The sequence below is a fragment of the Bos grunniens genome, chromosome 27 (genome assembly GCF_055505025.1).
Source record: "Bos grunniens cultivar Pamir isolate PY7600 chromosome 27, Bosgru_T2T1.0, whole genome shotgun sequence".
Classification (NCBI taxonomy): domain Eukaryota; kingdom Metazoa; phylum Chordata; class Mammalia; order Artiodactyla; family Bovidae; genus Bos; species Bos grunniens.
The window spans coordinates 19,017,647-19,030,239 of NC_141191.1; the positions used below are offsets into that span (position 1 = coordinate 19,017,647).

General features: G+C 35.4%; 1 protein-coding gene across 48 annotated transcripts in view; it reads right to left on the minus strand.

Annotated features, from left to right (window-relative positions):
- Positions 1-12,593, minus strand: part of LOC147343605 (uncharacterized) — a 352,125-nt gene that overhangs the window by 53,584 nt on the left and 285,948 nt on the right. For 28 of the 48 annotated variants that reach the window (XR_015156169.1, XR_015156167.1, XR_015156170.1 and 25 more), the window contains one exon: positions 766-1,152. The exons of 15 other annotated variants lie outside the window; for them this stretch is intronic. Coding sequence is in view for 16 of the 33 variants with exons in the window: in XM_086380167.1 (XP_086236293.1) it covers position 1,152 (1 nt within the window). In the remaining 17 variants the exon portion in view is untranslated. Of the gene's footprint in view, positions 1-765; positions 1,153-12,593 lie in introns of those variants that run through there. 5 more of the 48 variants (XR_015156168.1, XR_015156171.1, XR_015156179.1 and 2 more) reach the window with 1 other exon arrangement.

Below are 12,593 nucleotides of genomic sequence, written 5' to 3' on the forward strand. Positions count from 1 at the left end.
AATAGAAAATGAAGAAACAGATCTGTGTGTGCAAACTCAAAGGATGGTAAGGGTAAGCTTCCAAATTAGTAGGGAAAGGATGGATGGGAAAACTCAGTAAACAGGGCTTACAAACTGGTTATCAACTTGTGGGGTAAAAATAAACTTATGGATTATATATCATATATTCTAAATGTAATGAAACAATAATATTACTAGGTAAATTATTATTTATATTAATAATATTAATAAACTAAAAAATAATATTAGGAAAAACATACAATGGATCTTTAGACTATAGAAGAGCTTAAAGCAATACAGGGGGACAGCAACAAAGGAAAATACTAAAAAACCTGGGGATGTAAAATACAGGCTTCTGTATAATAAATACCAAGGAAAGTACCAGTGTACTTTTGATATTAAAGCTCTCCTTCTGTTTAAACTCTTCTGTTAAGAAACAGAAGAGAGAGAGAAAAAATTCTACTGCATGAAACATATATAATATCAGATGTCTCATCTAATATTACATGTTGGTTAATAAAATCAACTCCAGGTTTGTTTGACTATCTGAGTTTGTACTCAACTCTGCCAGCTACTGTGACCTTGGGCAGGGTTTCTCAGCTTTCTGGTCTCAGCTCCCTCATTTGTAAAATGGAGACAATCCACCAGGTTTGCTGTGCAGAAAGAAGTAAATTAGTTAATCCACATAAAGTGCTTAGAATGGTGTGTGGGCTCATTAGCCACAAGTGCCATTATTATTGTATACAATAAAAAATATTCAGAATATTTAAATATGTAAAGAATTTTTTAATTAATTTTTTTAAGTACAAAGAATGTAATTTACAAGTGAATAAAATGTTCAGTTCAATTCAGTCTTCCGACTCTTTGTGACCCCATGAACTGCAGCACGCCAGGCCTCCCTGTCCATCACCAACTCCTGGAGTCCACCCAAACCCATGTCCATTGAGTCGGTGATGCCATCTTACCATCTCATCTTCTGTCGTCCCTTCTCCTCCTGCCTTCAGTATTTCCCAACATCAGGGTCTTTTCAAATGAGTTAGCTCTTCGTATCAGGTGGCCAAAATATTGGACTTTCAACTTCAACATCAGTTATTCCAATGAACACCCAGGACTGATTTCCTTTAGGATGGACTGGCTAGATCTCCTTGCAGTCTGAATAAAATGTAGGGACAGATAATTCATAGAAGAAATATAAATGACCAATAAACATTTAAAAAAAAATCCTCAATGGTAATACTCTAAGAAATGCAAATTCAAACTCCAACAAGATAACAATTTGTATCCATCAGATTAAAAAAAATAATCCACAGAATGATTATAGTGCCAGTGAGGTTATAGAGAAACAGCTCCTCAAATGCAATGTTGGCGAGTATCAATTTATGCCCACTTTGAAGAATAAATCTAGAACATTATAAAATATAGAATATATATACTATCATCTAACAATTTCATTTCCTAGAATCTGCCCTGGATAAATACTCTAGTCCTGCAAAAATACATTGTTTATAATTAGGGATATGAGAAAACCCCTAAATGTCCATCAGTATAGCTAGGTAAACAATCATTCATGGTTTAATGCAACTGTTTAAAATAATAAGCTCTATCTACATATACTGCCAAAGAATTTTCAAAGCCATACTGTTAAATTGAAAAACAAATTGAAGAAAAATACATAATAATTGATTCCATGTACTTTTTAAAGTCTACAAAACAGTATAATATATAATTCATATATACACATGTGTACTATACAAAGCATATTTGTAGAAAAATATATATGCTTTACTTGTATATGTATATATGTAAACCACATAAAGACAATGGTCAATTGGGGACCAGGCAAAGGAGGGGGTGGGGCCTGCAGGAAAATAATTTTATCAAGGTTGAATTGTATTTTATGTGTATTGACTTAATCCTTTACAATGAAATGCATTCATTTATTTATTGTGAAATTTTAAAATTCAACAAAAATCAATGAGACCTAGCACACACAAACTCTCAAATAATTGCTGTTACTGTAGATATGAATATAATGATTAACCCTGAAATGATGTGCTAGTCTCTTACTCTCAAGGCACTTAGTCTAGTTTTCTGAGAACAAGGATGAATACCACTCTCAGCTCTACACGCATTACAATTTTCCAAACAGATTTCTAAAACTAACATAAAGTGAAAGCTTGCATAGCTTTCAAGCAATCAGGAACCCCTGCTGAATTGATTCAAAATGAAAGAGAAGCCTCAGTCCTCTTCTTCAGTAGACGTGGCCTAACTCACACACCTTGGTTTTGCAAAGGCCAGCGTACTTCCAGATTCAAAGAGCAAGAAGAAAATTCACACTCTGAGGGCTGTTTTTTTTTTTTTTTTGCTTTATTCGCATTTTCATTTTTTAAAATTACTCACATTAATATCCTATCTCTGTGCAGCTGACAGAAATACAATTTATTTGAGAAACAGAAACATGAATTGCCCCAGGTTTTTAACTTTGATTGTTATAAATATGATACAGTGAATGCTGATTTGAAACCTCTAAAAACAAGCTCTGCAAAATTCAAATCATTTCTAGATAAAATGTTAAATTTTATACAGCAAGTTTGTATCAGGGAAACATCAATTATTTTAGGTTTGCCCTTCAGTTCATACCATAGAAATCTCAGTCTTCTCTTGGTCTGTCCTTCAATTATAGATATAAGGTCAACAGTTTGGTATATTATACTTAATGTAATGATTGTATCCAATTTATCCCTTTCTTATCCAATGATAATTTTTATTAATGTAAGTTATGTGGAATAGATGGAGTCAGGCCAATCATAAAGTCCCCTGACTGCAGTTATGAAATTTGCTCAACTTCATAATGATGGAAAGTCATATCTGGAAATTCCGAGGGTAACTTCAACTTGGAAGTTAACTTCTTTGAGTACATTAGGACTGTCCTTGGCGAATGGTAAAGGACCTCACTAAATAAAATGCATGATTAGATTTACACTGACATAAATGTATTTCCCAATGCCTCAATTTATTCATTTTAAAAATGAGATTGGATTAGATGATTTAATCCTATCTTTCAGTCCAAAAAAAGGGGGGAAAAAACAGAAAACTAAGTATGTGCTTTCTTATAGAAATCATTCCAGAGAAAATTAGGTCAATTTTAAGTAAGAAGTAAAAAAGAAAATAAAATATAGATATATCTCTGGTGAAATTCTAGAACAGATTATCAAAGATGTATGTGGTCCATCAATACCTGACAAATAAAAGTTAACAGTAACAATGATCATAATAATTTAGCAAAGGTTGCATAAGAAATTTCATCAAATAAGAGGTTTTTTTTTTTCTTTGTAAAGCAGGGTAATTGGACTAAGCAATGAAACAAATGCTGAAACGATTACATGCATTCAGGTTGTTAGCAAGAGATTTGAAGATTTTTTCATATGAAGACTGAAAAATGTGGATAATGAGATCTTCTTGTGGCTTGGGAGACCAAAAGGACTGATAACTGTTTCATTACCAAGATAAAGTTCATGATCAAGTTGAAGGATTAATTATTTATTAATGGTTTATTATCTGTTTTGAAGGTTTTGCCCAAGTCTTGACTCCATTGCTTTTTAAAATCATTAAAGATATAAAGAGAATCAAATTTAGAAATCATTTAACTCAAGGAAGCATGGGTAACTGTACATCTAATCACAAAACCTTAATTCCAAATGTTTAACAGGCTAAAGTGACAAGATTAAAAGTATGAGAGGAAATGTAGATAAAGAAAGATCTTGCCTACCAGTAACAATAAAGAAATAATAAAAATTCTGGCTATTCAATACTCCATCAGTACTATGAATATGACACTGTACTTACACATCTAAAACAAGCTTGACATGAACCAGTCGTGTGCATGACTTCATCTTCTCCCTCTCCCAAAACAACTGCAGTTTAAACTCGGCTACTAGTGTTCAGGAAAATCTATGTTTCGGTGTTCAGAAATCTATGTTTAGTTCTGGCTACCCTATTTAAAAGATAATGGTTACCTTTTTAGTTCTGGCTACCATACTTAAAAATACATTAGAGACAATTTTAGACAAAAGGCAGTTTTAAATATGGTAACTCGGAACTGTGTCACATAAAGAAATTAAAGATATTTTTAGCTTAGAAATACAAAGTGTGTGCACTTGGGTTTGTTTGTACAATTTTTAGAAAAGAAGTAAAGGGAAGTAGCCAGTCCATCCTAAAGGAAATCAGTCCTGAATATTCACTGGAAGGACTGATGCTGAAGCTGAAACTCCAATACTTTGGCCACCTGATGCAAAGAACTGACTCATTGAAAAGACCCAGATGCTGGGGAAGATTGAAGGCGGGAGGAGAAGGGGACGACAGAGGATGAGATGGTTGGATGAAATCACCGACTCAATGGACATGAGTTTGAGTAAACTCCGGGAGTTGGTGATGGACAGGGAGGCCTGGCATTCTGCAGTCCATGGGGTTGCAAAGAGTCAGACACGACTGAGTAACTGAACTGAAAGGGAAGCAAAATGAAAATACTAATATTTGTAGGATTATCTCTTGGCAAACAGATTTGTTTCACATTTAATTCTTTTTATCTTATTTTTGTAAACAGACGTTTAACCAAAAACAATAGAATTATTCTTCACAGCCACCATTTTTATAATCAGGAAAAGAGAGAAGTGGGAAGAAGAGATATATAAGCTTAAAGCAAACATCGTAGTTCCACTCATGTTTCTCCAGGTTTATTCATCTTGTGTATTCAATGTCAAGCATACTGGCAGGTAAAGAGCAGATATTCAATAAGTTTAAACAAATGAATGTTTAAACACATGAATAATGGAAGACTGAATAAGTAATCATGGAGTGAAAGACTGAATAAGTAATCATGGAGTGAAAGACTGAATAAGTAATCATGGAGTGAAAGACTGAATAAGTAATCATGGAGTGAAAGACTGGAGAGCTCCCAGACACTAGGAATGTTCCAGCCAAGGTGGGATGACTATCAGGAATCTCTTGAAAGGATTTCTAAAAGAAGATAATGAGACTGGAAGACTTGAAGATGCCTTTTAAATGTCAAATTATTTAAGAGATCAATTATTTCCTACAGTTTTGATCACTATTATCATTTAAGCATTTGAAGTTGGTCAAAGATACGAGTTTATTATTAAAGGGAGAGAGAGTGATAAAATGTAAAGTTTAAGATTTCTGGTACGGAAAAGCTTGCATTTTTCCATATGTAAGTAAATTATGTCAATTTAAGTGCAATGCCCTTCAGAAAGGAAATAAAATATATAATTTGAATGGCAATGTACAATTTCACTTTTGTCATGAACTATTAAATCCTTTCTGCAGTTTTGACAAAAACATAGCAATTAAATTACATTCTAAAACAATATCTGTGTACTTCATTTGGGATCCTAACTTACCTATGTAGCATTAATGCATTTTACATTGAAATTAAGTAATGTTTCCATAGATTAGTGACTCCTGTGAATAAGTAGCTACTTATGTTTCATGCTTAAGTTTTTTATTATAAATATTTTATAATACAACTCCAATGTTATGTTCTATTAGGCTTATTTTTTAACAGAGAATTTTTTGTTAAAGTATTTAAAATAAAATGTATTACAGACAATGTTAGAAAAATAAGGATGTTGTACATAGATAAACAAAGGCATTAACCATATCCCATAGGATATTGAAATGATTTATTCTTTTAAAAATTATTTAAATGTTGCAAGGTTTTAGATATACAAAGAATAATAATTTTAAACTAATAATAAGACATTAAGTAATCTGAAGAGTTTTAGAAGAATATAATTATGTAAAAAACTTGTAATGAAACATATACATTTTAATGGTGTTTGTTTTTTGCTAGTGGGACTGTGGGTGATTTTTCCTCCCATGCTTTCTACATTTTTATAATCAGCATAAACCATTTTCAAAAAAGTTTTCATAAAATAAGAGTAAAATAACACGATACATATTTCAAAAGCAAAAATATTTATGCTATTTTAAAAGTTATTATTTAACTTGAATGTCTTTATGTCACATAAATGAAAAGCTCTCCTATAACACATCTTAAGGGTGCCTGGGGCAAGGCCCCTTGCTACAGCACTACGAAAGGATTATTTCACTGAACTGAATACTCTCGTTAGGCAGTTAGAGTAGGGAAAAGGGGCACCCAAAATGTTAGTCAGAAGAAGTAGCGGCTAAACCAAGGACCTGAGTGAAGACTCCTGGCAGGAAAATGAGTCTGGCATACCCCCTTCCCTGAGAGGTCTCGGCTCATGCCTTATTTGCATAGAGTACAAACCACCAGGCCCCAGGACTGTCCAGAGGAGGGAACAGATGATTTAAGCAGGAAGTCAAAAAGGGGGCAGGACCACTCCTGCACGAGTTGGTCTGCTCACACGTTTCCAGAGCGTACAGCTGAACAGATCTTGCCTGCTTGGGCTATCCTGGTCTGACCTTTCAATTCTTTGCTATGATCAGAAAAGAACCAACCTAATACTCCAAATAAGCAAAGCCACTTTTTTAAGTAGTAAAATCGTTGGAAAATTAGACCAACTCATAAAATTTATTTTTTTCCTGAATCACTTTAAGCTGCTTTCTTGCTTTCATGATGCGATCAATATTTTTTAACCTTCTCTAAATGGTTCAGCAATATATCGTGACTGTCAGGGACTGAATAGTAGAGCACTCAGTGCCTGCCAAGGGGCAGAAAGGCATTGCTGACAATAAAAGTTTTAGCTTTTGAGTTATAGTGTTTATTCCTCACACAATTTCTGTGCTAGATATTAATACTTATTAGACATTAATACTTCTTCTTATACATTACTACTGTTATTATGTCTTTCTTTACCTTTTACTCTTCTTCCCTTGACTTCCCCTAGTTTATGGCTTCAAATACCACATGGTATAAAAATAAATTAATATTGCTTATGGTTATGTTTAATAAACAATCTGATAAATTTATTCATCAACAAATATGTCCCCTGGCCAGGCATACATCAAGGCAATTGAAGAGCTGGAGCTGGGAGAAGGGTGTGCTTGAGAGGGTCCAAGTGGCCAAAACAAAGGGAAGACAGACTGGTAGTGTAGTAGAACATGACCAGAGATGAAGTAAAAACCCCAGTTACGCAGTGCACTACAGACAACATACAGATTTTGGTTTCAACTCTGGGTGGGGAGCTGCTGAGTGGTGTTAGAACAGGAAGTCAATATGTTCAACTTTAAATTTTTAAATATTCAGTCCACTACAAAATTATAGTGGTTCTAACATTCAAAATATACTTAAAATCTATTCACTGTACATCTGTAACGCCACCACCCTTATACCATACCCTCTTTTGCAAGCACTATTTTAGTTGCTATTTAATGTAAAGCATTCTTTCTTTACAATCTTGGCCCTAATCATGAAGTGTTAGAGAAAAAGAGAAAACAAAGATGACTCTAAGGTTTCAGTCTGAGAAATGCAAGAATGGTATGGCCACTGAGATACAGAGCTCTGAAGAAGGTTAACTTGGTGAGGCCACAGGTCAACATAATTTTGAAATATAAAAACATGGTTCAGTTCAGTTCAGTTGCTCAGTCATGTCCGACTCTTTGTGACCCCACAAACCACAGCACGTCAGGCCTCCTTGTCCATCACCAACTCCTGGAGCTCACTCAAACTCACGTCCATCGAGTTGGTGATGCCATTTAGCCATCTCATCCTCTGTCGTCCTCTTCTGCTCCTGCCCCCAATCCCTCCCAGCATCATGGTCTTTTCCAATGAGTCAACTCTTTGCATGAGGTGGCCAAAGTATTGGAGTTTCAGCTTTAGCATCAGTCCTACCAATGAACACCCAGGACTTATCTTCTTTAGAATGGACTGATTGGATCTCCTTGCAGTCCAGGGGACTCTCAAGAGTCTTCTCCAACACCACAGCTCAAAAGCATCAATTCTTCGGTGCTCAGCCTTCTTCACAGTCCAACTCTCACATCCATACATGACCACAGGAAAAACCATAGCCTTGACTAAACGGACCTTTGTTGGCAAAGTAATGTCTCTGCTTTTGAATATGCTATCTAGGCTGGTCATAACTTTCCTTCCAAGGAGTAAGTGTCTTTTAATTTCATGGCTGCAGTCACCATCTGCAACGATTTTGGAGCCCCAAAAAATAAAGTCTGACACTGTTTCCACTGTTTCCCCATCTATTTCCCATGAAGTGGTGGGACCGGATGCCATGATCTTCGTTTTCTGAATGTTGAGCTTTAAGCCAACTTTTTCACTCTCCTCTTTCACTTTCATCAAAAGGCTTTTTAGTTCCTCTTCACTTTCTGCCATAAAAATATGGTTAGAGAACTTATACTTATTGAATTCAACACTTTTGTAAAGCACTTCTAATCAAGAACATGTAGTACTGAAAGAAGTATAGAAATAAAGATTAATAAAATAGTCTTGAAAGCCCAGAAATAAACTCTTACATATAAGATCAATTATCTTTGACAAAGGCACCAATTCAGAGAGGAAAATGTTAGACAGTTAACAAAAATATGATCTTTGCAATGAAAAGCTTTAGAACAACTGGATAACACCAGATGAAAAGAGGAATTTAGACACTTTACTCACACAATACTCAAACACTAACTGAAAACGGAGCACAGGCCTAAATGTAAAAGCTAAGATTATAACATTTCTAGAAGAAAACACATAAGAAATTTCTTATGAACTTGGGTTTGGCCAAGAGTTCTTACATGTAACTCTAAAAGCAGAATCCATAAAAGGACAAAAAAAAAGATAAACTGATCTTGGTCAAACTTAATTAAGGCTGCAAAGAACAAATAATTTTATTTGGGATCTTAAGAACTGCAATTTAGTTGAGAGAGTAGCATTGAAAATATATGTTACCATATACAAAAGAGATAGCCAGTGGGACTTTGCTGTATGACACCAGAAGCTCAAATCCGATGTTCTGTGACAACTTAGAGGGATGGGATGGGGTGGGAGGTGTGAGGGAGACTCAAGAGGGAGGGGACACATGTATACCTATGACTGATTCATGTCGACGTCTGGCAGAAACCAATACAATATGGTAAAGCAATTATCCACCAATGAAAAATAAATAAAACATTAAAAAAAAGAATTTAAATTCAGGAGACACAGATTTGGGTAAAACAGAATATTTATGCTTTCAAAATTCACCTTCAGGAAACGAAGACAAGCTACATACAGGAATAAAGTCTGCAAATCACACGTATCTGATAAATGACTAGTTTCCAGGATATATAAAAGGCTCTTATAAATCTATAAGAAGAACATAAATAACTTAGTTAAAATTGAGTAAACAATTACAAGACATTCACTAAATAAAGCATGTGAATGACTGATAAACATATAAAAAGATGCTTCCCTACAATGTCATTAGTCAATCAGGAAGTTCAAATTAGAGCCAGAATGAGAAACTACTTCACATCTATTAGAATGACAATGATCGAAAAGCAAGAGGTAACAACATCATCTATACCATATGAACCAGCTATTCTACTCTACTCTTGCCTGGAAAATCCCATGGACGGAGGAGCCTGGTAGGCCGCAGTCCATGGGGTCTCTAAGAGTCGGACACGACTGAAGCGACTTAGCCAACAGCAGCAAGAAATGGCAAACAGAGAGACAGAAGGCAGATTAGGTTAGTGGTTCTCTAGGGCTGGAGTAAGGGTGAGTATTAACTGAAAATGGGCACAGGACAGCCTTTTAAAATGAAAGAAAAGTTCTAAAACTGATTATAGTAACTGTTGCATAAGCCTATAAATTGATAAAATTTGTTAAATTGTACACTTAACTCCAGAGGAGTTTCTGGGATGAAATTATTGTTCAATTAATACTGAACAATATTGAACAATTCAATATTGTTTAACTTGTATGCAAATACAATAAATTGATGACTGATAAAAGAACAAAAGCAATTCAATAGACGAAAAATATTCTTTCAACAAATGGTGCTGGAATAATTGAGAAACAATGTGCAAAAAACAAATCTAGACACTCATCTTACACTTTTCACAAAAGGTAACTCAAAATGGACATTCAACTCAAATGTAAACCAAAATGCTATAAAACTTCTAGAAGAAAATGTAAAAGAGCAATCTACATAACTGAAGAGCATAAAAAAGAAACAAGGAGAAAAATAAATACCAAGAGAAAGTATTTGCCAAAGACATATACAAAATATACAAAGAATTCTCAAAATTTAACAATAAGAAAACAAAAACACTGGATTAAAAACGAGGTCAAAGATCTTAGCAGACACGTCACCAAAATATACAGACAGCAAATATGTATATAAAAAGAGGCTCCACATTGTATGTCAACAGGGAAATGCAAACTGAAACAGCAAAGAGACTTCACTATACACATATGAGAAAGTGAGAATGGTCAAAATTCAGAAGGCGGACCAAAGGTTGGCAGGGATGCGGGGCAACAGGAACTCACTTACATTGGCGGGAATACAAATGGTACAACCGCTTTGGAAGACAGTCTGGTGGTTTCGTAGAAAGCTAAGCATATTCTTAGCATAACAGCCACGGATCACGCTCCTTGGGATTTACCCAAAAGAACTGAAAACTTAGGTCTACACTAAAACCTGTGGCCAGATGTTTACAGCAGCTTTAATCATAATTGTCAGAACTCGGGAACAGCCAAGAAGGCCTTCAGTCGTTAAAGTGTGCGTGTGCACGCACGTGCTCAGTGGTGTTCAACTTTCTTTTTTTTTTTTTTTTGGTCTTTGTATTATTTATTTATTTTTTTTTAAATTTTATTTTTAAACTTTACATAATTGTATTAGTTTTGCCAAATATCAAAATGAATCCGCCACAGGTATACATGTGTACTTTCTGAGTCCCCATTCACTGCGGGCCACCAGGCTCTTCTGATTCCCCAAGCACGATTACTGAAGTGGCTTGCCACTTGTAGGCAAATAGATACATGAATTGCAGTATAGTCAAACTATAGAATATTACTCAGTGCTAAAAGGGAATGAGCTATTGAGCCAGGAAAAGATATGAGTAATCTTAAATGCATATTCCTAAGTGAAAAAGTCAACTGAGTCAGTTGTAGTGAGGTAGATGAACCCAGAGTGTCATACTGAGTGAAGTAAGGCAGAAAGAGAAAAGCAAATGTCGTATATCAATGCATATATTGCATATATATGGAATGTAAAAAAATGGTGCTGATGAGCCTATTTGCAGGGCGGGAATAGGGACGCAGCTGTAGAGAAAGGACTTGCAGACACAGCAGGGGAAGCAGACGGTGGGACAAACTGGGAGAGCAGCACTGACATGTATACACTACCACAAGCGTCACAGACAGCCAGTGGGGGTCTGCCAGGCAACACCGGGAGCTTAGCTCAAGGCTCTACGACGACCTAGAAGGGTGAAAGGCTCGAGAGGGATGAGGTACATGTAAACATACAGCTGATTCATCTTGATATACAGCAGAAACCAACACACCATTGTAAAGCAATTATCATGCAATCAAAAAATTTAAAAAGCCCATCTGAAAGGTTATATATTGTATGATTCTAACTGTATAACATCCTACAAAAGCAAAACTATGGAGACAGTAAAAAGATCTGCGGTTGCCAGGGCTTAAAGGGGATGGAGAGATGAATAGGTAGCACACAGAGGATTTTTAGGGCAGTAAAACGGCTGTGTGTGATACTATAACGGGGAAGACACGTCACTACACATTTGTCCACCTCCAGAAAATGTACAACACTAAGAGTGAATCCTAATGTGAACTCTGAGCTTCGGGTGATAAGGATGTGTCAGTGTAGGTTTATCAGTTGTAACAAATGTCCCACTCCGGTGGGGGTACTGATAATGGGGGAGTCTATGCGGGTGTGGGGGCAGGGAATGCATGGGACATCTCTATATCTTGCTGTGAACCTAAAATTACTCTAGAAAATCAGTTCATTTTTGTTTTAAACTTATGTTACCTTGACCTTAGCAAGGTGATTTCAGATATGACACTGATAGCATAATCAACTGGGAAAAAAAATTGTTAAGCTGAATCTTACTAAAAGTTACAACTTCTGCTCTGCAAAAGACACTGTCAGGAGAGTGAAAAGACAAGCCAGAGATCAGGAGTAAATGCACGCCAAACATATATCAGATAAAGGACATGTATCCAAACTCTGCAAAGAACTCTTACAACTCAACAATAAGAAAAAAACAATTTTGAAAATAGACAAAATGTCTGAAGAGTCTTCAAAAAGATGGCAAATAAACATACAGAAAGATGCTCAATATCTTGTCATTAGGAAGTCAAAATTTAAAACAACAATATGACACCATCACACATCTATTAGGATGGCTACAGTCTAAAAACAAGTCACATTACCAAATGGCCATGAGGATTACACAGCTACAGGAACACTCATTCATTCGGGGTTCAAATGAACAAATATGTATAGAAGACAATTTGGCAAGTTCTTATAAAGCTAAACATAATCCTTCAACACCATCCACTAATTGTGCCCCTAGGTATCTATCGACTTTATCTGAAAACTTACATCCACATGAAAACCTAAGTATGAATAACTATAACTGCTTTATTC